General features: G+C 34.3%; 3 protein-coding genes across 4 annotated transcripts; all 3 read right to left on the bottom strand.

Annotated features, from left to right (window-relative positions):
• Positions 1 to 6,102: 6,102 nt before the first annotated feature.
• On the bottom strand, positions 6,103 to 7,137 carry LOC107495508 (uncharacterized). Its single transcript, XM_016116651.1, has one exon. It carries the CDS (start codon positions 7,135 to 7,137, stop codon positions 6,103 to 6,105), a length of 1,035 nt encoding a protein of 344 aa, XP_015972137.1.
• Positions 7,138 to 12,127: 4,990 nt separating this feature from the next.
• On the bottom strand, positions 12,128 to 13,783 carry LOC107495506 (uncharacterized). The gene is made up of 2 exons (XM_016116650.1): positions 13,415 to 13,783; positions 12,128 to 13,234 (listed from the first exon to the last, which is right to left on the bottom strand). Exons 1-2 carry the CDS (start codon positions 13,781 to 13,783, stop codon positions 12,128 to 12,130), a joined length of 1,476 nt encoding a protein of 491 aa, XP_015972136.1.
• Positions 13,784 to 17,377: 3,594 nt separating this feature from the next.
• LOC107495585 (BAG family molecular chaperone regulator 7) lies at positions 17,378 to 20,511 on the bottom strand. 2 transcript variants are annotated; one of them, XM_016116735.3, is made up of 4 exons: positions 19,493 to 20,511; positions 18,851 to 18,886; positions 18,368 to 18,658; positions 17,378 to 17,789 (listed from the first exon to the last, which is right to left on the bottom strand). In XM_016116735.3, the coding sequence occupies exons 1-4, from the start codon at positions 20,219 to 20,221 to the stop codon at positions 17,562 to 17,564; spliced, it is 1,284 nt and encodes a 427-aa protein (XP_015972221.1). In that variant the 5' UTR covers positions 20,222 to 20,511; the 3' UTR covers positions 17,378 to 17,561. The 2 variants fall into 2 exon arrangements, with proteins under 2 accessions (XP_015972221.1, XP_015972222.1); XM_016116736.3 differs by lacking the exon at positions 18,851 to 18,886 and having other exon boundaries at positions 19,493 to 20,505.
• Between the last annotated feature and the right edge of the window lie 7,105 nt (positions 20,512 to 27,616).

Genomic DNA, 27,616 nt, shown 5'->3' with positions numbered 1-27,616 from the left:
ATAAAAAATCAAAATAAATTAAATTTTTATAATTTATTTTAATTTATTATTAAATAAAATATGAAAATATTAATTTTTATATTTTTACTTTTTATATTTTATTTTTAGTATTTTGTATCCTCTTTAACAGGTTAACAAACGAATACACGCAAAAGAAATGTGAGGGGGACTTTTTTTTTTTAAATAGGAAAATGTGACATTGATTAGTCAAACGGTAATGTGATGGAAAACAATAATTTTATTATCATATAATGACAATACCAACATACATATTATAGTTAAGGAATTGGACGCATGCTTATATTTAAAATCATAAAATGTACTTGGAGGCGTTAAGATACGAGGCTGCGGGTCACGATTGCGTGTGCTATGAACAATAAATTGACCCAAAAACATTAAAAAATATAAAATGTTTCGTAAAATATTGAATTAAACTAATAAAATAAATTTAATAAATTATAGTTTAAATAACATAATTTTTTTATATTTATCTAAAAATTATAAATTTAAATTTGTATATTTTTAATATAAAAAAAACTAATGAAACAAAGACCAAAAAAAACTGTAAAAATTTAATACAGTTGTTTTTCTGTAAAATTAATAATTAATAATTATTAAATAATTTAATAAATTTAACTAAATTATTATTTATTTNGTGAGATCTTGGTAGGACCCATCCGCGCTGGCGACACGGGTGTGTCTATGCAGAAAGTACTCTGGTCAAATATGCTGACGTCACTACACCATCAAAATAGAAAGTCATTCTTCTAGGTCTTTAGTTTGCAAAAACAACCAAATCCTACCTTTTATTTTTCTTTTTTTTTAATTTCGTTTTTATAATGATTTTAAAATTATTTTTATTTTATTTTTATACTTTTATATAAATTTTAATTTTATTATTAATTATCAACTATGATCCTAATATTAATAAGTAAAATATGAGTTTTAATTCGACGGTGGAGATAATTGTAAATTAAATTAATTTTTGTAAAATATTCATGTAAACTGTTTAGTATCACGCGGCAAGTTGAAATTTTAAAGAAACGACTCATATTATCAAACGTGTGAGTACTTTTATTAAAAATTGAAAATATTAAAAAAACCTCTAAAACCAACATTATTCGTATATATAATATTTATAAACATTCACCATTACTATTTTAGTATTTTATTAAATGTTATTTATTAGTGGGCGCTTTGTGCTGCACCAATATGAACCAAACTAAAATAAATGAATCCAGTGTGAAGTACTACTTATTATGGTTTTCATAAATTAATGCCGTAAGTTTAGGTTGGACTTTGAAGTTCACAAACGTAAATTGCATAAGGCATGAAGGACCAAAATGCATCTATCTAGAAGAGGAAGATAGTAGAAACTAGAAAGAAAAAAATATGCAAGTGCAAGGAAAGATCCTTTACCCTATTTTTTCATGGTCAAAACCTCGAGGGAGTATCTCTACTTTAACTCTATTCATATTTATTTTCAACAAAATGGGACCCTTTTTCAAAACAAAAATAAAGGACGCCATTCCCTTTCCCTTCACTTTCATTATACATCTTTTTTTCTATGCATCATAAATTTTGCACCAGATAGATATTTTAATTTTAGGATTTATTTGATACATATTATAAAGTTATTATTAATAACAAATTTAAATTTTTTATTTTAATAAGTACATCATTAATCTTTTTTATATTTTCTACAAAATCTTTTTTTAATTTATAATTTTAACATGTGTTCTTAGAGTAATATTAGTTAAATTCTTTAACTATGTATATTTAATTTTTTTTATTTACCGAAAAACGATATGGTTAAAATTTATTAAATATGTATCATTCATAGGGTTCAATATGTTTTACCCTACATTATTGTTCTAAATAAGAGAGAATTTTAATATAAGAAGAAATGTATACTTATGCATAATCCACATTAAAAATCTTAGAAGAGATGTTTATGACAAATTTACCACTATTATTTGCAATATAATAATCATATACTTGATTGACTATATAATTTCATATATATTCTCAATATAAATGAAATAATATAACTTTATCAATGAATAAAATTTACAAATGAAGATGGTGGCCGGTGCAGTATAGTTAGAGGCATATCTTGACTTTAAGGAAGACCCAAGTTATTTAAATAAAAGACCAATAATTGAAAACAAAGTAAGATGACTATATATATGCTTGAAAAATTAAAATTATTGTTTTTTCTTTAATAATAGAGCGAGCAAATACCCATATTATTTTGGCCCACAAACAATTTAAACCACAAGAAATAGAACGAAATTAGGCTACAAATTGGTAGGTGTGACATCTCCAACACATGTTACATGCCTTATTTTGGTGATTTCATCAATAAGTCCTCCACCAATATCTTTATAAGATGTGATGCAACTAACCCTATTATTCTTTAACCAGAATCAGAAGTTCTTAAAGTATGTAATCTGTGTGACATATGTAATAATTAAATTAACCAAAATTATAAATAAATGTGCATGGCCAGTTTTGAATTAAACCGTTAATGTAAAAAGATTTAAATATGTTATAGAGTATGTAGGTGGCTAGAAAGACAATGTGGTAGGAGGGGCTATGTACCTACTACCAAAAGTTAGGGGCAATTAAGTACGAAAGTGGTTGGGTTCCCTCAAATCTCCAGCTGGAAGTGAAGCAAAGACATCTCATCGCCAGCTTCCAAAATTTTGAAGGGAAATAATATGTCTAACTTTTTTTCCCTCTCTGTAAAGTTACTACTTACAAGCAAGCTTTTCAGTGTGCTTGGATTTTGTTTACGTTTTGCTGATTGTTTGAAGAGAAAAGACCAGAGTCACAGACTCATCATGATATATATACGTATATGTTCATGTTCATTAATTCATATATGTATGTGTATAAGAATGCTATATGTATATACATGCATTCACCCTAAACAGCAGACATCTTAATTTAACATAGAGCAAGATTAATTTTTATTTCAATTTTTTAGTTGAAGTTTATTAAACTACTCTTTTACCTTAATCCATGACAACAATAAAGAAGTCTTCTGACCCCTTAGTCTAATAGAATACATAAATTCAATTACAATTTTAGTTTTTATTGTTTTATTTTATCTTATCTTTAGTTGTTCTTATCTTATTTTTATTTATTTTTATTTTTTATAAGTCAATGCTCTATATATATTTAGTTTTACCTTCATAATTTAATACAATTCAAATCAATCAACAATCAATAAAAATTTTTCATCTTTTCTTTTCTTATTCCTTCATGATTTTATCAAAGTTCTTGAAAAAACGAGATAAAATAAGTAGATATCTGATATCTATCTAAACGAAAGTAAGTTTTTATATATATTTTTCCTCTTACATTTAATGAAATAAAAAAACTTAAAACTAATTAAGATTTATAGTTATACAAGGCTAAGACAAAAATAATTTGATTTATGCATAGACAAATAACAATATAGATTTTATTTGCCAACAATAAACTCTATAATAGAATTCAGTGACGAATTGATTTTTAATTTACTGAAAAATATTGTAAAAAGTAAAAAATTAAAAACATAGATAGTTCTATATGAATATATAGACTTTTTTTTTACTAATGTGCTATCTTTTTAAAATTTATTATTAAACTATCACTCTTTTTAAATTAGTTACCTAAATGTCATTTTTTTTTTGCTAAAATGGTAATTGATTTACTATGTTATTTTTAATTATGATTGGTTAAGTAATATAAAAAAGATAGCATCTTAGTAATTGATTTCAAAAGAGAGACACTCTTATTAAATTTTGAAAAATGTGACCAATTAATAAAAAAGCCAACAATACATCACAAATCAACCACCAATTAACTATTATATTTTTTAATTTCTGATTATTTTTTTTCTAAAACACTCATTTTTTCGGTTGTCACTTGTTGGCCAAGTTGGAGAACGACTAGATTTACTGGATGTAGTTCCATGTCGATTTAAAATTTTGATTATTCTAGTTGAAATTTTAATTGTTTATTTGTGAAAAAGTTTTGTCATTTGTGTAAAAAATTTGATTAATTTTGTAGTTAATTGTTCTTTTGTTAAAAATATAAAATATATATAAATATACATAAAAATATAGTAGATGAATTTTAGTATTTATAGAATTTTTTTAAAAATATTTCATAAGAGAAAGTGGAAAAAATGCCTGAAGAAGTAAACAAATATAATGATGTATATTTGGCTGCCGTGGGGAGCTCTCAACCATGGGAGAGAAATTAAAGGAGAGAACATAAGATGAAAAGACACTATATGCAACTCAAAACTTTAAGGTGTCAAAGTTAATGGGTCTCTCATCTTATAAACTCCTCATTCTTCCTTACTTTTTTTAATGTGCGACTAACTTCATGCACTCCTCACACTTGCAACATTAACACATTATCACCCCCTTACTCTCACTAAATACCAAAAATCAAATTCAAGAACACAACATTCAACAACAATAATTGTATTTAAATTCAAACAATTATCAATTTCATGAATTACCGACAATAATACATCATTCAAATTCAACAACAACAACATCAAATTCAACACATAGTATTTATTTATTTTTTGAAAAAAAAAAAGAAAGAAAAAATTAGGACAGAGAGAAGAGAGAAAAGAGATAAGAGAGATGGATGGATGACGAAGAAGAAAAAGAAGAAAGAAGAAGGAAGAAAAGGAGGAGAATGATAGCACGGCTCCCGCTTACGGAAAAGTCGTTGCCGTTACTGGAGAGAAATACAAGAGAACGAGAGGCAAAGAGAGACCATGTGAGATAGAGAAAGACAATTCAATGGATGAAGTCGATGAGCCTCTTGGCCAACCGCGACGGTGACATGGCAGGAGTCATAGGGAATTTAATAGATGAATAAAAAATTGGAGAAGGAAAAAAGAACCACATGAGTGTTGAGAAGAGAGAAAGAGAAATTGAAACTCTGGTCTCACCGTCAATGAGTGATATTTTTGTCTAAAAAATATTAAAAAAATTATTTTAATACTAAATGAAATAATGGGACGATTTCGAATAAAAAATAGGATTAAAAACGATTTTGATTTTGATCTTAAATTTTAGGGACCAAAATAATTATCCCTAGAAATGATAAAAAATCGAAATGGATCTATTATATTTAGTTGTTCTCAAATAATATTTAGGGTTTTTTTTTTTACTTAAATAAATTGTATGGGAGTCAAAATTACCTGATTCCCCTGAAATGGATTCTGCAACGTGATTACCTTCTTGGTATTATTATATAAATCGTCCTAGGGTGCAGAGGGTTATATAAAACGTGAATCATCTCAGCCTAGGACGATTAATGCATGAACTTGTAAGGCAAATTAAGCGTAAATTGTGCCAGAGTGGTAGGTTTCACGTTAGAAAGAGACTATAAATCGTCCCAGGGTGGTAGGTTTCACGTGTTCATGGGCTAAACCTCATTGGGCTGCCACGATTTATGCCTTATTGAGACCCTCTTCAGCCTGGCGCGATTTATGTGTTGGTTCGTAACACTAATTGGGTTGGGACGATTTATGCCCAAGTTAGAACCCTAAGGAGGTAAGGACGATTCATCTTTGTAGTGCAGGGTGAAGTTGCTGCGGCATAAAGGTGAGAGGAGATTTGGGAGCCACCATTTTAACCGGAGAGGAAGTTTGGGGGGAGAAGTGTTTCGGGTGTGGGGACCAGCCCACGGCGGAGGTGCAACTGGTAGTTGCCAGAGGCGTCTGAGTGGCGCAGGTGGCGGTGGGAGTGGCCGCCGGTGGCCGGCTGGTAGAGGAAGTAATCCGTCCGGCAGTGATAATGGCTGTGAACCAAGAAGATATGTACCGCCTGAACGGCATAGCGCATGTTGCCAGATTTATTGATCAAGAGGTAAGTTTTTGAATTTTGTAATGTTGTTGAGTCGATGCCATGGGTATGTTAAGTACATTAATATGTTGGATGTTATAGTATGTTGGATGATATGGTATTGGCTGAATATGCATCTTAGAATATTTTTTTATTAAGACGGTGCCCATACCATGTTTAGTGATTTAGTTAGTTTTTGGTTTAGTATAAGACGTTAGACATCAGGGTTCTTAATAGATTATGGAATTCGCTCATGATAGAGCGATGGTTCTGATGACAGAATTCCCAAAAATTTGCGATTGTTACAACCATTCCCGAACTGGATACACTTCCCATGATACTTCAACTGGTCGGACTCAAACACTTTATACTCTACACCACGCTGAATATTATAACTCTTGATTGTCAGTACAGCTTCCTCTTTTGTTTCAAACCGTTGCCCGACCTCAAACTCGTCCGTGCCAATCACACTAGGCCTTTCTCCGTGAATCACAGGGTGATGCTGGTCTACATTTGCGGCCTGGTTCACTGCTTCAAGGTCCAATGTGGTGAAGTGTCGAGGGTACTGCTGTGTACCACTGCTACCATGGGTTTGAGCTCCCCCAGCAACTGCGGTGTTCTCTTCGCCGTCGCTCTCGTCACCAATAATTGGTGGCTCCGAATCTGACCCATCATCACCTATAGCCTCCGCAAACGGATCTCTCTCTCTTACCTCCATGAATGCGGGTGCACTATCCACTACAGGTGCAGATCCGATCGCAGCTGCAAGCTGGCCGAAGCTACGCCCATCACCCAAGTCATCACCCGGGACAGGCAAATCAGCAGCAAAAGATGGAAACAAAACAAGTGGAGTCGCCGGTTGCCCTGTTGGAATGGCGGTGGAAGTCCCTTCTATGACGCCAGTGGGCATATTCGGAGCAGATCCCCCGTTGCTGCCCTCCACATCAACCATTATGGCAAACAACTCCAGCGCACCTAAGTCGGAAAATCTTGCTTGACTGTGAAATATAACTCGCATGTCGTCGTCACCCAACATCGCGTACTTCCCATACTTAACATAACCTTGCTTCAATGATATCGGAATACGAAAAAATAATTGCTTCACGCGTTTTTTACTACACTTTCCAGCCTTCTCTAATATACTACTGTGCAAATCCATCAACGTCGTTGACGGAGTTATAAACACTCCTTTGCTAGAAAAAGTTACACTCTCACTTGTGTTTTCATCAATTTTTTTCCGATGATACAGTAACAAGAAGATACTCTCCGCCATCTCTTACACCCTTAACAAATGTCCTGTGTGTTTCATCTGTTTGAAACTCCTTCATTTATAGAGTTTCTGCCTGTGTAAATCGTTCTTACCTCCTTAGGGTTACTAACTTGGGCATAAATCGTCCCAGCCCAGTTAGTATTACGAACCAACACATAAATCGCGCCAGGCTGAAGAGGGTCTCAATAAGGTATAAATCGTGATACCCCAATGAGGTTTAGCCCATGAACACGTGAAACCTACCACCTTGGGACGATTTATAGTCTCCTTCTAACCCTAGAGATCCTGGCACGATTTACGCTTAATTTGCCTTACAAGTTCATACATTAATCGTCCTAGACTGAGATGATTCACGTTTTATATAACCATCTGCACCCTAGGACGATTTATATAATAATGCTAAGAGGATAATCACGTTGCAGAATCCGTTTCAGGAAATCAGGTAATTTTGACTCCCATACAATTTATTTAAGTAAAAAACCCTAATATTTATATATCTTTTCATTAAAGTTTATTGCTTAATAAATTTAAAAAACATGCAATCAATAAAATATAAAATAATTAAAAAAAAATTACTACAAATAACCCATATAAGTTAATGATACTTTTTAATATAAAAAGTATTTCGCTAGCATTCTAGTAAGTTATATGTTGGAATTATTTATTTCCTAAAGAATGTGATAGAAGAAAATTCTTTAGATGTTGGTGTTAGTAACCAATCAAATAGCACAAATATATGTTTGAATATGCCCAAATTCGAATATAAATATCCCATTTAAGGATTCACTTATTCTGTTCATCACACCGTCTCTGAAATTCTAACTTCTAACCATTTTTCTGATTTATTCTCTTTAAAAAAAACGTATTTTAGTATATAATATTGCTATTTTATTTTGAAAATGAAGTTTTTTTTAAAGCTTTTAGGCTCAGGCTTGGGCAGAAAACCCAACCCGCACCGGAACAAAGATCCTGACCCACCCACGGAATAAGTGAACGACTCCTCTTTTGAAAAGTTCAGATGAAAAGCTCTTTTATTTTGTTTCAGAGTTCAGACAATACTAAAATAACCTATAAAGTAAAATGGGCTGCACCAAAAATGTACTTAAAATGGGCCCAATTTAGTAACATCCTACAAAATTGTCCAAAAAAAAAGAGACCAATAGAAAACCAACGGGCAATAGTCTTTTTAGTAGGGTTGGGCTGTAACTGTTCTAACGGACTTTCTTAACTAAATGAAAAGCATGACCAAAAAATCCTAAAAGCAAACTGCAAAAGAAACCCTCTACGTCTCACTTAATAAGATTTATGAATTTGAGAGATTCAGTGTGTGTTGGTTCAGTTTAAAATTGGAGTTGAGTTCAATTTGATTATATTAGAATTGTGTTTGTTTCAACTTGATTTATATTTAAATACTTTAATTCAAAAATAATTATAATTGATAAAATATTATTTGAATAACAATAACCAAAATCAATTTTAAATGTAAAATTACCAAAAGCATAAATATTAGATTAAACTTTTAGTATTATTATTTTAATAATTTTTATATTACAGAATTTTAAATTAGAACATATTATTATATAAAATATTATCTTAAATATTATATGCATATAATAAATTACACATAATATTAAATATATATACACATAATTGATAATGTCTAATAATTATAATGGAATCATAATTCATATTATACAAAATTTTAATAATAAACATAGTATATAAAAATTACAAACTACTTGTTCATAGAAAAGAAATAATTTTTTTCATTTAATTTCTCAACGGTAAACAGCTATAATTTTTAGCTCCACGTGAACGTGTGTTTAGAGGTAAAATCACTCTTGCATTCAGGAAATAAAAAAGTTGCCAAACATAGAAAGAGAGCGTTCAAGAGACTCAAACGTGTAAATACCAGCTTAACATTATGATCATTTATTAACAAATAATTATATAAAAAAAATAATATTTATATTTTAATTTAATATAATATTAACCCCTAATAAAAATTTTAACAAAGATTTTAATATAATACATTTTATATTAAAAAGTATCATTAACTTATGTGGGATTTTTGTAGTGAATTTTTTTCAATTGTTTCATATCTTGTTAATTGCGTGTTTTTCAAACTTATTAAGCAACAAATTTAATGGGAAGATATATATAAATATTATTTGAGAATAATTAAATATATTAGATCCATTTTGATCTCTTATCATTTTTCTATTGTAATCAATTGATAAGAGTGGTATTTGAGATGATTTTAGTTAAGAAAAGTATAGGTAAACAATGAGAATACTAAACTATGTTAACAATGGATATGTCAGATGTTCAATTCAAGAAGTATGCAGAAGATTATGTTCATTATTTTTAATTGAATAATTATTTTTTATTCGATTTACTCATGCACAGTTAACAATGACTAGATGTGCAGATGATTATCCTAATGTTAAGGTTTAGGAGGTAATTTGGGAAGTGAAGTATTTTTTTACATTTTTTTTTTGGTAAGCTGGAGGCCAAAGGCCCAAGTTATCTAACAATTACTGTTCGGGGTAAACATGCCCCACGACCATCTTCATCTAAAATAAGCTGAAGCCTACTTGGAGGCTGATCCAAAAATGTAAATCCTGCATTCCAATCTCTTCCTTCTTTAGCCAAAGAGTCTGCAGCACGATTTCCTTCTCTATAGGTATAAGAAAATTTCAAGCTCCATTCTCTCTTTGTAAGATTGTAAATGTGTCTAATTAGTGTTTCCGGGTGATTTTTTGCTTTTTCTGCATCTTGTATAGTTTGAATTGCTGCTTGGGAATCTGATTCTACTATAACTCTTCTTAATCCCAACTCCCATGCCATATGTAATCCATGGGTTATGCCCCATAATTCTGCTTGAAATGAATTACTGGCTCCAGCGCTGGCTTTGAATCCTGCCACCCATCTCCCAAAGTGGTCACGAATTAAGCCCCCGCACCCTGCTTTTTTTGATTCATGGTCTGCTGCTCCATCTGTATTAACTTTTGTCCAGCCCTCAAGAGGGTGGATCCATGCGATCTGCTTCTCCATCCACCCCCTCTTCTCATTCCTTACTTCTTTCATTCTTAAGGCTTCATTTATATTATGGATGTATTTTTGTATAAACTCCACTGGCTCTCTTGGTCTATGAAAATGTGCCGTAAAAATTTCCTTATTACGCCATCTCCATAACCACCAGCAGGTGACCATGAATTGGGTTCTCCACTTCCCATTTTTGTTAATTCCAAGATCAGATGCAAGGTTCCATCTAATCCACAAATTAAAAGGAGCTCTGAAAAAAGGTTGAATGTGGCTGTAATGGATTGTTTTGGACCAAACCTGTGATGCTCTGCTGCAGTCCCTCAAAACATGCTCTAATGTCTCCACTATTCCTGGACAGGCATGGCATTCATCGCTTGTCCCAAAGATTTGCCTCCTCCTTTGTGCTGTCATGATCCTTCTATGCACCACCAGCCATATGAAACATTTTATTCTCTCTGGTCCTGGCCATTGCCAAATTAGCTTCCAGATATCGTCATTTCCTTCCTCCCACCTTGCAAGAGCTTTATAAGCGCTTGCCACGGTGAAATTGCCATCATGAGTGAGGTCCCATTTGAGTGAGTCCCTCCCTAATTCTGGAGCAGGGGGAAATAGCGCTCTGATTTCTTGCAGTCGATCCTCCTCAAGGAAATTTTGGAGTAGACTGTAATTCCAGTTGCCTTCTCTAACTGCTTCGCTCACATACATATTCACCCTCATATCTATGGTTACTTGGCTAACATGGTTCAATAGAGGTCTTTCATCTTTCAACCATCGGTCTTTCCAGAACAGGGTCGAAGATCCGTCTCCAATTGAAAAGCGGACATGCTTACGGACAAATTCTCCCACTTTTGTCAAGTCTTTCCACAAAATCGAATCTGAGGAAACTGCTTGCATGTCATGAACTAAGTCCAACTGCCTACCATATTTATTGATTAACACTCTTGCCCATAGAGCCTCTTTATCTGTTATGAGTCTCCACAGCACCTTTGATAAGAAGGCCTCATTCATTTTAGTAAGATCCCTAAAGCCCAAACCTCCATTGTTCTTACCCCTGCAAAGTTGTTTCCAGCTCACTGCATGCATCTTTCTTTGTCCTTCTTCTTCTCCCCAAATAAAACTTCTTTGCATCTTTTCTAATTTCCTATACACCCCTTTTGGTATAGAGGAATGCATTATATCAAAATTAACAGCAGGACTTATCACCGCTTTGGCTAAAAGTTACCCTCCCGGCAAATGAGAGGCATGAGGCTTTCCATCCCTGTAATTTACCTGCAACTCGCTCCAAGGTGGTCTTGAATCTGTCCCTCCCTTTTCGGCTATTTATAATCAAAGCGCTAAGGTATCTGCCAAGAGAAGGCGTTTCCTCAAACCCTCCTTCTGCTGTGATGGCCTCCCTCTCCTGTCGATTTACACTCTTTGAAAAATAAATAGAGGATTTCGTCTCACTCACTCTCAAGCCTGCAGATCTCCTAAACAACTCAAGAACTTGTTTTACTATTCTAATCTGTTCAACAGAAGCTTCCACAAAGAGCAGCAAATCATCTGCAAAGAGTAAGTGTGAAATTGAAGGTCCATTGCGCCCAGCCACCATGGGTTTCCAGACCCCCAATTGTACCCTCTCTTCTATCGCTTGGGATAATTTATCCATTGCAATAACAAACAAATATGGCGATATTGGATCTCCTTGTCGTAAACCACGACAAGGCTCAAAGGATTCCGTCTTGCAGCCATTCCAAAGAATTTTAAAAGAAACAGAGGTCACACTGCACATAATGATGTCTATAAGTTGTTGAGGTATCCCAAATTCATGGAGGCAATCTAAAATGAAGTCCCATCTCAGCCGATCGTATGCTTTTTCGAAGTCCACCTTTATCGCCATGAACTTCTTCTTTCCTCTCATCTTCTTCATATCATGGACCATTTCCTTAGCAATAATTATATTGTCCTAAATGAGTCTCCCTTGAACAAAACTGGACTGAAATGGTGCTATTCTATTGACCAATGTTGGTTTTATTCGATTGACTACTATCTTTGATAAGCACTTATACACCACATTACATAGTGCTATAGGCCGAAATTGTTTCAAATATTCTGGTTGCTGAATCTTTGGGATGAGAACTATTAGTGTTTGATTAACAAGTTTGACAGAGCTAGGATCCTGCCACAACTTTTGTATGAATTCCATAAAGGACTCTCTTATCACTTTCCACTGTTCTTTAAAGAAGTGTGCTGGATAACCGTCCTCTCCCGGGGCTTTCAAAGATCCAATGTTGAAAAGAGCTGCCTTTATTTCTTCATTTGAAAGGGGTGCACTCAACCTTCTTACATCATCCTCATGGATCGGAGGGTAAGTTCCACCTGTGATTTTAATCGGCTCCTCCATCCAATCTTTGTTGTAAATTCTTTTGAAATACGAGATGGCCTTATGCTTCAGATCCTCCATATCTTCGCACCATCTTCCATCCTCTCCTTTCAATTTACATATCCTATTCTTCCTCCTTCTTTGAACGGTCTTCAAATGGTAAAACCGTGTGTTCCTATCCCGATCAGTTATCCACTTTTGTCTAGATCTTTGCTGCCACATCACTTCTTCTTGTTCAAGAATTAGTTCTAGCTCTTCCGTAAGCTCTTTTTCCAATTTATCGAAAAACGGAATACGTCCATACTCCCTAGCTTGTTGAATGCCTTCAAGTCTTCTCATTACCCTCCTTTTTCTCCTATTAACGTCACCAAACACACTCTTATTCCACTCCTTTAAGAGGTGGGTGAGGGTGCTAAGCGCCTCAGGGAGTTGTTGCTCTTTTGGCCAGGCTTCCTTTACATAATGGTTAAAATTTGGGTGAGTTTCCCACATAGTTTCATATCTGAAAGGTTTCTCACCAACATCTACTCTAGATGGTACAAATCTTGCTAACAAGGGGTGGTGATCAGACCTCACTCTAGGCAAAACTTCGATGCGGCCATCAGGAAAGGTTGTTCTCCATTCAATATTAGCAAGACCCCTATCCAGTCTCTTGAACACCTTGTTCTGCCCCTCACGCTCCCCTCCTTTCTAGGTATATTTGGCTCAAATCCATCCCAGATCAATCAGTTTACACCTACTAATGCAAGATCGAAATCTTCTACAGGCACTTGGGTTATCTCTTCCTCCTCCCTTCTTTTCCTCAATATCAGCTATGTCGTTAAAATCCCCTAATAGTAACTAAGGAATAGAAATTGAGTCAGCAATTACCTGAAGTTTCTTCCACAAAGTAGCTCTGTGCCTCTCTTGAGGACTTGCATATATGGCGGTCAATAGACAGCTCCCCCACTCTACTCTATCAACACTCAGGTGGATATACTGATGATGGGATTCCCTTAATCTTATATCCAGATTGGCATCTTCCCAAAGAACCCATATACCTCCGCTAAACCCCGCCGCATCTTCCACCACAGCAAATTGGAACCCCAACTCTCGGATAACCTCCCTTGCCTTTTCTCCACTACATCGGGTTTCAAACAAGAAGAAGCAGTCTGGTCTATACATTCTCCTATATTCCTTAAGAGCTCGAACAGTTGCTCTATTAGCAATTCCACGCACATTCCATGCAAACACAATCATGGTTTCGACCACTAAAGAAAAGAATCAACTCGACAAGATTGGGCTTTGGTCCCAATTATTACAGGCCATGAGGCCCATTACACAATCTGCATATCCTCCACTTGAGGTGGAGTGTCATTCTCTACCTGCATTCCTTTCAAGTCCATGGCTTCCTCACATTGCAACACTGCCTCCACTAGCTGACTGGATTTACCGGAACCAAAGTCCAACCTTCTAGGGTCAGGGGGTTTCTCTTCCTCCTTACCAGCCATGGTAGCTAGTATCATTTACGAATCATTGTTTTGCGATGAGGGGCATACATTCGCCCAATTTTCTTGGTGATAGTCAACAGTTTGCCTGTTTGAGTTGAGTTCCATAGGGTGGTTAGGATTAGTTGGCTCTGGGTTAGGCTCTAAAAGGGTCGTGGATGGGGTGTGCTGGGTCGGAATAAGGTTCCTATTATAGTTCGAAGGTTAAGATTGTGTTTGGTTCAAAGATTTTGACAACTCTTTTCCTGGCAGGTTTTGGGCTTTAAGCAAAGGTTGTGAAGAGCTTGGTTCTTGTTGGGCTTTTTTTAGTGGCTGGATAAGTGTCTTATGTGGGTCATTGTTGTTATTACAGACTTGTAGTCTATCCTTTTTCCTGTGAGTGACCTCCATTAAGCTTTTCTCTGTTTCTGTGTGATTGTGTGGACCCTCCTGATTACCATCGTCCTTGGGATCTATTTCCTCGGACTGCAACACTGCAAAGCGTGAAATGTTCCCTGCTCTTCCAGCACCCACTCCCTGTCCTGGCGCACCACTACCACTACTCCCATTCTCTCCAATTTTAACAGATTTTCGGCCACGTGTTTGTCTTTGCACAAGCATCCATGGACCATATTGTCCTTCTTCCTCTAGAATGACTCCTTTACCCTTGTTTTTTACTATATTCCCCAAAGTGCCCTCCCCTTCTTCCTCAGCACCTGCTGGTCCACCGCCATTCTCTGTCCCATCTTTTTTCGTTTTTGATTCTGGGCAGACTCCCTTATCATGTCCTACTCTTCCGCATGCAAAACACACTAAGTGCACTCCTTCATATTCCACGGCATATTTCACTCCATTAATCATATAGTTCGTGGTCAGGGGCTTTTCTAAATCTACTTCCACACAAATTCTTGCAAACTTTTCCCTTGAGACCTCCGCAGTGTTTGAGTCTACTTTCAGAGTGCGACCAATGATGTTTCCTATCTTCTCCAAGATAGTGCGATTGTAATATTCAATGGGAAGTCCCGGGAGCCGTACCCAAGCAGCGATATTATCAATGGATGCCTTCATGGGATCAAACTCTGGCTTCCAAAGCCTTACCGTCAAGTAGTGGTCGAAAATCTTCCACGGCCCCTCTGTGAGTGCATAGTCCAGATCTTCTCCATTGAAGAATTTCACCAAAAAATATTCATTTCCCAAGTCAATGACTTCTAAGCTTCCTCTTTTAGCCCACATTGTTTCAAGTCTCCTTTTCATGACCGCCAGAGTGATCCTCCTTCCTATGAGCTTCACTATGAGTGTCTCCCACCATTCGTTACAAAGCTCTCTTTTCACACGCTCTCCTATGATGAGATTGTAAAGTCCATCTGGCATCTTCTTTAGAGTGATGTCGTCCGCATTTTCTGCATCACTGTCTTCTTTCGCAGTTTCTATATCCTCATTTGTTTCCTTCTCTTGAGTGACTATGGCAGTCCTAGTCCCTATTTTCACAGTTTCTGCAAAGGTCTTCTGATATGTAGATCCTCCAGAAATCTTGTCTTGATCTCTTTCCATGTTTGTGTCTGGTTGATCTCCATCTAGCTGTCGTTCAGCCTCTGAGCCGTCCTCCATCCATTCTTCTACTCTTGGTACCAGCTTCCTTGCCCCTGCAATGGCACCCTCTACTTTCGACCTCCTTCCTTTTTTTACTTCTCTGGGATTTAGGTCTCCCTGCTGCCTATTTTCCTCTCTTGGATTATGAGGTCGTGCCGCAGCCCCCCTAACGAAGCCGCCTCGCATATAGTCGGCGTTTGTAGACAGACAAGAATTTCAGAGAAAAACCCTAAGTGGTACAAAAGCGGCTATTTTGTTTAACTAGTATTTTTTTACTTTATTAGGTCAATTATAGAGCTCATTATTCACATTGTTTACAAAAGTTATTGTCTATCCAAAAAAAATTGTTTTAGTTATCATAACAAAAAAAAATGAAAAATAAGAGTAGATATAGGACTAAATCTCTCAAGTGGTCATCCAGATTCACAATTTTAATCATTTTAGTCCCTTACATCCAAAATTCCTTATATTGATCTTCAATATTTATTTCCGATAACATATTGGTTCCTGGACGCTGATTTGACAAACGGAGTGTTGAGTATACTCTGATTTGCCACACTTGACACAGGGATAAATGGTGTCGTTTCATTCTAACGCTTAAATAAGGAAAACTGAAAAAATGAAAAAGAATTTGTATATCTTCATTCTAACGCTTAAATAAGGAAAACTGAAAAAATGAAAAAGAATTTATATGATATACAAACTATTTTATCTTTTATCATTTTCCAAAACACCCTTATTTTACCTGTTTAACCACCAAAATAAAATAACGTCATTTAGCTATGTGTCCAACATGATGAATTAGAGCCAACTCAACACTATGTCCACTTATTCAATACCTGAATGAGTTTAGAGACCAATATAGTGTCCAAAAACTAGATGTCGAGAATTAGTGCAATAAATTTTGAATTTAAAAGATTAAAATGATAAAAACTGTGAAGCACAAAGACCCCTACAGAAATTTAGTGGTAGATATGGAGAGGGAGATATTTGGTGAGATGAATGCACCACATGAGATGAAAGGAGGGGGTTTTATAGTGTGGGGTTCGTTACGGATGGAAATACATGTAAAGATTTTAGTTGCTCACATTTCGCTGACTAAACCCTTGCAACCAATTGTAACTGTTGACTGTATTCCTAGACCCCTGCCACCAATTCCCCAAATTCAGTTCATGCAGCGTTAAACCTTCCAATTGAAAATAAAGAAAAATGAGTCAACAAAGGCTAAGGAGAATGGTTGACAAATGAGAACCAAACTCCAACAGGAGACTGAGAGAACCCAGTTGTGGACAAATCAGGTGCTGGATCTTTACCGTTTGATTCACCATTTGATTTCATTAGTAAGAATCGGAACCCAGGAAACACTGTAATGGGTTGGGTACGTTGTTTTGTTCTGTTGTGTGAAGTCAGTTGATAATGATGGAGAGAGAAATGGAGAAATGGGGTTGGAATGAAAGCTTAGAAGGGTGGAAAGGCGGTGGAGGGTGGTCACTGTTGGAGTAGGAGTAGAGCAACCCCGATGACAACACAGGGCACAGGTACAAGAGAAGAAAGGGGCATGTGTGTAAATGGAAATTACATGTATTTTGTCTTATATGTCACAAACTACTAAGACAGTCTAAACGTGATTTTTCTCTCCCGTAGTGTTTAGTTCCACTTTTATGTCGACGCTTTATATTTGTTGTTTTTTGGGGTGGGGGGAATTCACGCAAAGTAAACTTGTCGGATTAGCATTTAGCAGAGAAACCAGACGCACCAGATTTCAGGGAGGCCTATGTAAACAAGAAGATGGATGCAAATTAAAATTAGAGTGCTGGAAGTTCAAGCAAGACAGAAAAAAAGAAAACATTGGATGAAAGCTCAACTTTTGGTCTTGGAAGGCTAAAATAACTAGCAACAAACGACACCATCAGACATAAACGCGTGGCATAAACACAAATACTGTTTCCTTGTTCTCACTGTCACAGGCATGCTTCAAAGGTGCTGCTGCTATTCTCTGCATCGTCGAGCATTTGCACGACCTGTCGAACACCTTCCTCAATTTCCTTCCGGATCACTCCATCAGGCATATCAAATGTCCTCCTAAAGGAGCGTGATCTTCCACCAGGCTGGGGATCTACCACATCAAGCATTGCTTCCAGCTCATCCACGATCGACCTCTTTGCATATCGCACCATCCGATCAACTCCCTAAAATACAAGTAATGAGAAAAATCATAAGGAAAACAGATGAATGGTGATGCTCCTTTTAACACACTCATGATCGTGATGCAGTCAGAATCTTAGGCAGGTGCAAAATTCCGTTCTTTTTATGGCTAGGAGTCTAGGACACCATGACTTACCTATGCAGTAACAATATATAAGTCCTCTTAAAATTTAATGCTTTATTATGATTAACGTCACCATATTTGAAATAAACTGATCTTCACTGCCTAATTCTTGAACAGATACAGAGATATGTAGATGGGAACTGGAAAGCAAGCAGAAGCCAGAATGATTGTACAACTACTGCAAAACATGGTTTAGATTTTAGAAGATGAACTCTTCTAAGCTATGATTGAATCTTCAAACTTGTCTAAAGTCCATACGCTACACAATTTCTAATAGTTTTCAACAGCACGTGGTGTTAGAGACAACTAAAAATGCCCTAGGATTTACTACAGTCAACCACATTATCAATAGTCTGATGTTTAGAGGTTATAAACTGTGAGAAAGAAAGATCTATTCCATAGACAAAAGACAGAGATATTCAGAAATTGCAGATCTACCTCAATGGCATCGACTGTGAGGAGCAAGACAATGATTTTCTCTGAAAACCTCTGGCGTTCCTCTGCATCACGTGACAAGTGACGACGGTAGGAAAAGTTATTGAATTGAGCTCTGATTTCCTTTAACTTGGATTTTGCAACAGCAAGTTCTCTAAGGGCTCGTAGAGCTTTGGATCTACGGATCAGATATGTTCTAAAGCTGATCTGGATCAACATTGCAGCATCTTGTGGAGATAATTCCTTCCTTTTGCCTCTGTTATTTTGAACAGCTCCAAACCTCTTTGCAAATGCCTTACTCAACAAGAAAGTTAGATTGCAGAACTCAGCATGCTTAAATGTTTTACGTATAAAATTCCAATAACAGAAGCGTATGTGTGTGCTACACATTCAATTAGATGCATTTGAGACAAAAATGAAATGTAGCATGCTTATTTAATGCACTAGTATCTGTCATAATACTAATCTAAATGGCGCAGATTTCACCTTAGAATTTGAATTATAATTAGAGGTCCCAGCCTTCTGTAATGATCACAAAAAAAGAAAGAACGAAAGAAAAAAAAAACAATAAATAAATAGATAATGCATCTACTACTTCATTTAGCGACCACTTGCAAGAATTCAGGACACGAACAAAATAAATGCATTTAAGACCAACATTATCATTTGAACAGATTATGCAACTTCAAACAAAAGAATAATTAAAAAACAAAAAAGCAGCACATTATTGGAATTCATATGGAACATTCAAGTTCTGAGAACAAGAGCAAGAAAACATGTACAATCGGATTACAAGCTAGTTCTCAAAAAAAAAAAAAAGAAGAAGAAAAAAGAGACAAGCTAGTTAACTTTGGAAAGCAACTTCACTTTTCAAAACCAACAGATTCAAACACTACAATCAATCACACATTTGCAATGTAAATGAATTTAATTAAACAATAAACCACGATTACGCATCTAATATAACTAGTAATGCTGATTCAACCCTGCTTAGCGACACTTACTTAAACATAAATCAAGCAAGCAAGCATTTATGAACCAAACAAGCCATGTCCTTCACTTAATCACTTCCGAATACAGTTTCAAAATCCGATTCACAAACTCAACAGATAAGAAACCAACACAAACCTGTCTCAACACGAGGGTTCTGTGATCACTGGGTTCTTCAATCTCCACAATGCGCAATGCACTCCCTTTCTTCTTCTTTTCATGCTCAGTCTCCTTCTCCTTTTCCTTCTTCTTCTTCTTCTTCTCAGCATCAGCACTTTCAACTTCAAACGTGTACTTCCTCGTGTTCCCACTCTCCTCTCCCTTTCCCTTAATCTCAGCCGTCCATTTGATGTTCCTCGCCGCCGCCGCCTTCCTCTTCTCCTCCTCAACGATCTCCGCCACCCACTTGTACTTCCTGTCAAACCCGTTCCTCTCCGCTCCCTTGATCTCCGCCGTCCAAGTGTACTTCCGATCTCCAACACCGCCGACGCCGCCGCATCTTTTCGCGGCTAGGACCCGATCGAATCGATACTCCAACTCGGAGACTCGGTCCGACAGGTTCTGAAGGAACAGCTCGGTCTCGAGCTGCTTCTCGACGCGGTGCTTAACTCGCCGCAGAGCGATCGCCGCCGAGTGCGGCGGGACGATCAGATCGGCGACGGAGTCGACGGTGTCTTCGAAGAGGTCGAAGCAGAGTGAGTCTTCGACGAAGGAAGGGAAGGTTAGGGTTCTGGTTGGGACCACAATGGAGGAAGTTTCGGCGAAGAACAATGGCAGAGATGATGGTGGTGATGATGATGAGAAAGTGTTAGAGTAGTAGCAGAAGGGTTGTTCTTCGATGAGCTCAAATCGCCTGAATCGGCTCATGGTGACTGGTGAGTGACACAGCGAGTTAACTCTTGAGTCAGAATCAACAAACTCGTTCACGTGAAGAAACAGAGAAACACAACAATAAAGCGTGGAATGAACAAATGCGTCAACGAATGAATCAATTATATTGAATCGGGTTTAAAGTGCGAAATGGAGAACGCGACAAAGTATTGAGGAGAACGAGGACGAAGGAGCAGAGCGTCTAAAGGTGGAAGGTGGTGACTGGTGAGGGTATTTGTGGGAATTCATCTCCTGAAGGTGATGGGATTAGAATGTTGGTGGTGATGATTTATGATGTTGCTGATGCGGGGTTGGGTGTAAACTTTGGGCGCCGCATATTGAATTGACCAAAGTGGGGTCATTGATTGAGATTAATTACGGTGGATGCCAACAATCTTATTATTACTGTATTTATTTATGGTCTCGTCCTAAGACGATTGTGTTTTTGGTAGGGAATGCAATTGTGCCTCCCATGTGACCTTTTACTCGATTCATGGCCCCACATCCCTGGCACTATGCGACTAAACTATTTGAGTGATGAATTTAACTTTACATGTGAATGCGATTGTTGAATTATTATGTTAACTATACCTAAAAATTAATGACCAAATAAATACTCTTACTCTTACAATCTACAGCTCTTGTAATAATTTTTGCGCTGAACTTGAAAAGGGGTAGTACAGATATGGTTGAGCAGGAGCGTCACATGTAAAGGAGTTGGATTATGACTCAATCGTACATGTAAAAGAACCTTTCGCAATATATACTTTGTATGAACTCTCTCCATGTTATGTATTAGCATTCTTTATAGTTGATTCTAAAATTATTTTATATAAAAATAAATAAATCAATTGTTTAAAGTTAAAATAAAATATGCATGTCTTCGTTGTAAAAAGTAGATAACAAGTTATTGTGGTTCGTAGAAAAGTCAAAATTACTAGTAATAAAAAAGGAAATTTTTTTTATTTTGAGTTGTATTAATAAATTTTTAATATAATGCACTTATGCTAATACGGATATGAATACGACATGAGATATACGGATACACAAATTTAAATTTTTAGAAGATATAGAGAAATGATATATATATATATATCAAATATTTTTTAGATAAATTACAATAATATTTTGATATTTTATTAATATTTAAAATATAAATTAATTTTTTATTATTTTTAATGATATAAAGTATTTTAAAAAATTAGTTTAATAAATAATAATATATATTATTTTTAAACTTATTTCAAGAATACATATTAAAAACAATGTTAAATACACTAATACGTGACAATATTTAAGGTTAAGTACGATTTTGGTTCTTAAAGTAGGGACTGCAAATTTTTTTCGTCCCCAACCTTTTTTTATTTACAAAATCGTCTCTAAAGTTTGACTTATTTTCAAACCACCATTCGGACCAAAATACCCTTATTCTTCTTCACCAAAATATCAAATTTCTATTCTTCTTTTTCATTCTTCTCCATCAACAGCTAGCAACAACAATAATAAAATCAGCAACAATGAATCAAAAGAAAGAACAATGAAGCACAACAACAATGAATCCGAATCTGAATCAGAAGCATAAGAACAATGAATCAAAAATAAAAACAATCACTACAAGAAAAATACTCATTTAGGTACACTTGAAAAGTGTAGCCAAAAGTGAAAAAAATGATGTCTTAGACTACGGCTACGTTTTTTGGGGTGATTCCTATTCGGCCGTTGCCTATTCTCAAAGGCTACACTTTTGGCGTTTGGGAATAGGGTGCGCTTTTCAAGTAATGCTGTTCAGGATCAAAGGCTACGCCTTTCAGCTTTCATTTTTACCATAATAGGCTACGCTTTTCAGCACTACTGCATCACCTGTAAAGCGTAGCTACATTGTATACCATGACTACCATTTATAAGTGTAGCCTTATGTCCCTCTTTTTTTTTTTTTTGTATACCATAACTACTGTATATAAGTGTAGCCTTAGGTCCCTTATTGTTTTTTTTTTATTTTCTGTATATATATGATATTCTAATAATTATTAATACAACATAATATTTAATAATATCATTACATGTATAATAATTCTGTATTTTTAATTAAATGAGTTAAATATTATAAAATAAAAATAAATATATAATAATACTATACAATATTCTTTAAATAATAAAACTTATCCTTAAACAAAATATATTTATAATGAACCAAAATTGTTGGGATGATCATAATTTTGAATATTCATATATCACGCACTAAAATAACATGTCCATATAAAATTATGATCAGAGATATAATTCTCTGTAGAACAACTTCAAACACATATGATTAATAAAAATGCTTCAACATGTGAAAAAATAAATCTTAAAATTACTTTAGTTGTCTTTATTTCTTTTTTTAATTCTTCAATTGTAATAAGTTTCACTATAAGTGTTGAGCTCTTTCTCTCTTTCAAAAAGAAAAAACTTTAGAATTATAAAGAATGAAGCACTTGATACCATTGTCTATATTCTTGATTGAATAAATATCTTGGGAGTATATTTTCAGTACTTAGTACACAAATTAAGAAAGAAAAAGAAATCACCAAATTTACTTTCTAGTTTGCATTATTGAAATGTACTTATCCTGTTTTAGTGAAAAAGATCATATAGCATATGAATTACCAATTTATTTTAAGTGTGAAAATTGTAATTTCATATCTAAAAATGCGAAAATTGTTGATGGACTGGACAGACGATGCAACGCTTACGAGGAAGAGGAGCGGCGAGATCTGGTGGCAAGGACCGAACGACGAAGAGCAGCGATGGTGACAAGGACCGAACGACAAGCAGCAGCGGTGACGGATTCCCTTCTCCTTTTCTTCTCCACCTTTCCTTCCCCCTCTTCTTCCCTGAAAACCCCCTTTTCCAGCGTGATTTCCTTCCTCTTTTCTTTTTCTTTTATTTTTTAATTTTATATTTTTTAGTTAGGAGTAATTTGATAATAAAAATTAAAATTTTAATAAAAATGATGATTTTAATTTGAAATTAAGTTAAATTTTAAGGACGATTTTATAAATAAAAAAAGTTAGAAACAAAAAAAATTTTTAATCTCTATCTTAGAGACTAAAATCATACTAAACCCTAATATTTAAATGTGTTTAAATATATTTAAAATAAAAAATTTAATTTTTATTAAGGCACAATTAAACAAAACACCAATATCAAATAAGTGTCGATGAATGTTCCACACGCACGCAACTGAACAGAATAACTCACCTTAATAGGTTTTAAAATTTAAACAATGTCAGCTTTCACAGCTACCGTATGGTTGAGGGGTTGAAGCTAGATAATAAAGATTCTGAAGATGGACTTTGGTTACGTTATGAGAGTCCATCTAAAAAATTAAGTGGTAGGTTTTATTATGGGCCAATGCTACGGTGCTGAACAAAAAAATTTTCAGCAGGTGCGGAAGATGCGTGGCCTCTTAGAACGCTTGACGCCTGGCAGTGTGGTGTTAACACGCGCAGACAGGGACTCAGAAGGGACAGAAATTGTTGGGGAGTGAGTTAATTAGAAAAGTTAGATTATAAGTTAATAAAGGTGAGTAATATGTTGGGCTTTTTGGTAATGCTGGAGGTTACATTTTTGGTAGCCAAAGGTTATATGTAGTACTATTGATGAATATGAAAAAAGTTACGAGAAGTTTTAATTTGTTGGTTAAAATAGCTCTTATATGTAGGAATTGACAAAAAAAAATGTTTATAATTCCATACTAAAACAAGTATGTATTTTAAGAATATAAAATTATATGATAAGAATTTATTATCTATTATATTCTATTATGTTATATATTTTTAATTTTACATGTCACATGTTACTTTTTTTTATTATAATTGGAATTAAATCTTTCTCTCCAAAATTAAAGAATTATCCTCTCTTTCTTATTAATTTTACAACCAAAATATGCCACACGTCATTCCCTCATTATAATTGAAATTAAATCTTTCCTTCAAAATTAAAGAATACGTCCCTCCTCTCTATACTAATTTTATAACTAAAATGTGCCACATGCCACTCTCTCATTGCAATTAAAACCAAATCTTTTCTTCCAAAATTAAAGCATTTTCCCCTCCTCCCTCTTCTTTTCTCCAGCTCTCTCATTCCTTCAACCACTCTATCTATTTTATATATCATTATTAATATTAATATCAATGACTAATTACTAATTTGACAATCATAAAATTGAGAAAAAATATTTTTTTTTTCAAAATTAATAAACTCCCTTACTAAATTCTCTCATCTATCTCTCTCCATTTTCTATTTCTCTCTACTATTTTTATTCTATATATAATTTATATTTTATATTAGTAATTTTGACAAATCAAAATATATAATTCAATATTTTTTATTATAATTAAAATAAAATTTTTTCTTTCAAAATTAACAAACTCTCACTCTTCATCTTTATCTTTCTCTCTCTTTTCTCTCATTCTCTATTTTTTTTACCTTTCTGTTCTACAAAAAATAAAATTAACAAAATAATATAATTCAAATAAAAAATATTATTATTATATACATATTATTTTAATTTTTTATTTAGTTTTAAATTTTTACTATATTTTTATTTCTGTTCTTTCAAATATTTATTACATATAATTTGGAGAGAATACTAATGTTATAATTAAAAGTTAGAATCAAGATTCAATTGTTTTAAAAAAATTAATTTTGAGTTAATTTTATAACTATCAGTATAATTTTTTATGCTAATATCTAATTATACTTTTATAGACATAAAGAGAAAAAATATTAACACCTAATTATTTTTATTTGTGCAACAGACACGTATACACGTTAAATTGTTTCAAATTTTAGATAACGAATGTTAAAATTAATTATTAATAAAAATTAAACTTTTTCATATAAAAATAATAACTAAAAATCTTATTATTTGATTTTTTTATCTATAGATACCTTGGTCTTTTTAGCCAGAGATTTTTGTCAACCTACGACTTTTTATTTGTAAAAGTAGTTTAATTTTATAAATTTTTTGTGCCATATATAATCTATACTGTCAGAACAAAATAAACCGTAATTTTAAAAAATGTATATTCCCGTAATAACATTACGGATAAAAATACTAATATAAACTAAAAGATAAGTCTAATAGTATTATTAGTGTGTGTTCGGTTGTCGGTTTCCGGATAGATCGGGTGAGTAGGTGAGGGAGTGAGGACGCCCTGCTTCGGTCGTGCTGGAGTTGGGGTTGCCGAGCAGCCGAGCACTCGTTGTAAAAGGAGATTGAGGGGGGTGCCACCTGCAAGGACACTCCGACGCTCTAGTCAGTGATGTGCAGGCGGGAAAATGATTAGATGAAAGGATATGACGTACCTTGGGGAAGGGCAGGTCATTCCCCATTTATACTGTGTCAGAGGTGGGTCTTGAGGGGACGAGCCCACTTTCTACGAAGATTCCTCCCAGCTGTATTAGGGGAATAGTGAGGACGCGTGTCCAAATATCGTGGCGAACGTCGAGGGCTCAACCGCCCGGGTCGAGTTCCCTATAGGTCGGGCCGACCCGTGCGTGACTTGGGCCAGACCGTAACAGTGTGAAATTATAAAACTTAAAATAAATAAAGGTAATAGAATGAATTTCAGAATTTGAAATTATTAAAAATTTGAAAAAAAAAATAAAATTTTTGGAATTTTTTAAATTTAAAATTATTGGTAATTAACGTTATAGAATAAATTTTTCAATAAGTAATTTTAATGAAAAAATTTAAACAAAAGTACTATTATAAGAGTTTTTTTTATTTTTATTTTTGTACGATTTGAATTCTATTGGTATATTTTTATTTTTTAATTAATTTAATTTTATTCAAATAATTTAAATTAATCATATAAATACAATAATATGAATATTTTTTTATTAAAATTAAATTAAATTAAATTTTAAAATTTATTTTATAACGTTAATTACCAATAGTGTCAATTTTCAAAAATTTTAAATTTTAATTTTTTTTCAAATTTTTAATAATTTCAAATTTTGAAATTTATTCTACTATTTTTGTTTATTTCAAATTTTATAATTTCAAACTAATAATACTATTAAATTTATCTTTTAATTTATATTCTTATCATATAATTTTATATTCTCAAAAGAAATTTATACTTGTTTTAGTCTGCAACTCTAAATACATTTTGCTTTTTTTGTTGTCAATCCCTGCATATAAGGGCTATTCATGTACAAAAACATAAAAATCCAATTATAACCAACAAATCAAAAAAATTCTTAATTTTCTTTCATCTTCATCAATAGTACTACACATAGCCTACTTTTACCAAAAATACAACCTCCAACATTACCAAAAAGCCCAACATATTATTCATCTTATTAACTTATAATCTAACACCTCTAATTAATCCACTTTCCGACAATTTCTGTTCCTTCTGAGTCTCTATCTGTGAGTGTTGACACCGCTGCCAAGCGTCAAGCACTCCAAAGATCCACGCATCTTCCGCACCTGCTGAAAAATTTATTGTTCAGCACCATAGCATAACCCTTAAAAATAAAGAGAGAGAATTGCATTTGTTTTTATTATTGTACAAATGTAAAACAACATTCTACTATTTATAAGGTAACATGTTTTGCTTTTTCAACATTTCATTAATGCCATTTACCATTGAGAAACTGAGCCGCCCAAATATTAATGGGCATCCAACTCAGCTCTCATACTTATCACAACACTCCCTCTTTAGATGCCCATTTGGGATTATTGTCTCGTTAAAATCTTACTAAAGAAAAATCCAGTGGGAAAAAAAAACTTAGTGAAGGAAAAAGAGTACAATGTCATTTGGATAGGGACTGCCTCATTAAAAACCTTGTCAAGAAAAATCCAATGGAAAAAAAACTTGATCAAGGAAAAAAAAGTACAGTCTCCCCCTCTTATCGATATCATTTAACGTCTCGAAATCGGCGCATCACAATCTCATGTACCAATCTTTTAAAGAAAGATTTTGGGAGTGACTTTGTGAATAAATCTGCCAGATTATCACTTGAGCGGATTTGTTGAATATCAATTGTCCCTTGATTTTGAAGATCATGAGTGAAGAAGAATTTGGGAGAAATATGCTTTGTTCTATCACCTTTGATGTATCTGCCTTTAAGCTGAGCAATGCATGCTGTATTATCTTCAAACAGGACAGTTGGAGCTATCTTATGATCAATCAATCTACATGACGACAGAATATATTGAATCAGGCTCCTTAGCAAAAAATACTCACGACTAGCTTCATGAATCGCTAGTATTTCAGCATGATTAGAAGAGGTTGCTGCTATCGTCTGTTTTGTGGACCTCCATGATATAGCTGTATCACCATATGTGAACAGGTATCCTGTTTGAGATCTCCCTTTATGTGGATCAGACAAGTA

Source organism: Arachis duranensis, chromosome 3, assembly GCF_000817695.3.
Source record: "Arachis duranensis cultivar V14167 chromosome 3, aradu.V14167.gnm2.J7QH, whole genome shotgun sequence".
Taxonomy (NCBI): domain Eukaryota; kingdom Viridiplantae; phylum Streptophyta; class Magnoliopsida; order Fabales; family Fabaceae; genus Arachis; species Arachis duranensis.
Note: the sequence above shows the minus strand (reverse complement) of the source record. Positions and strands in the feature narration are given on the sequence as shown.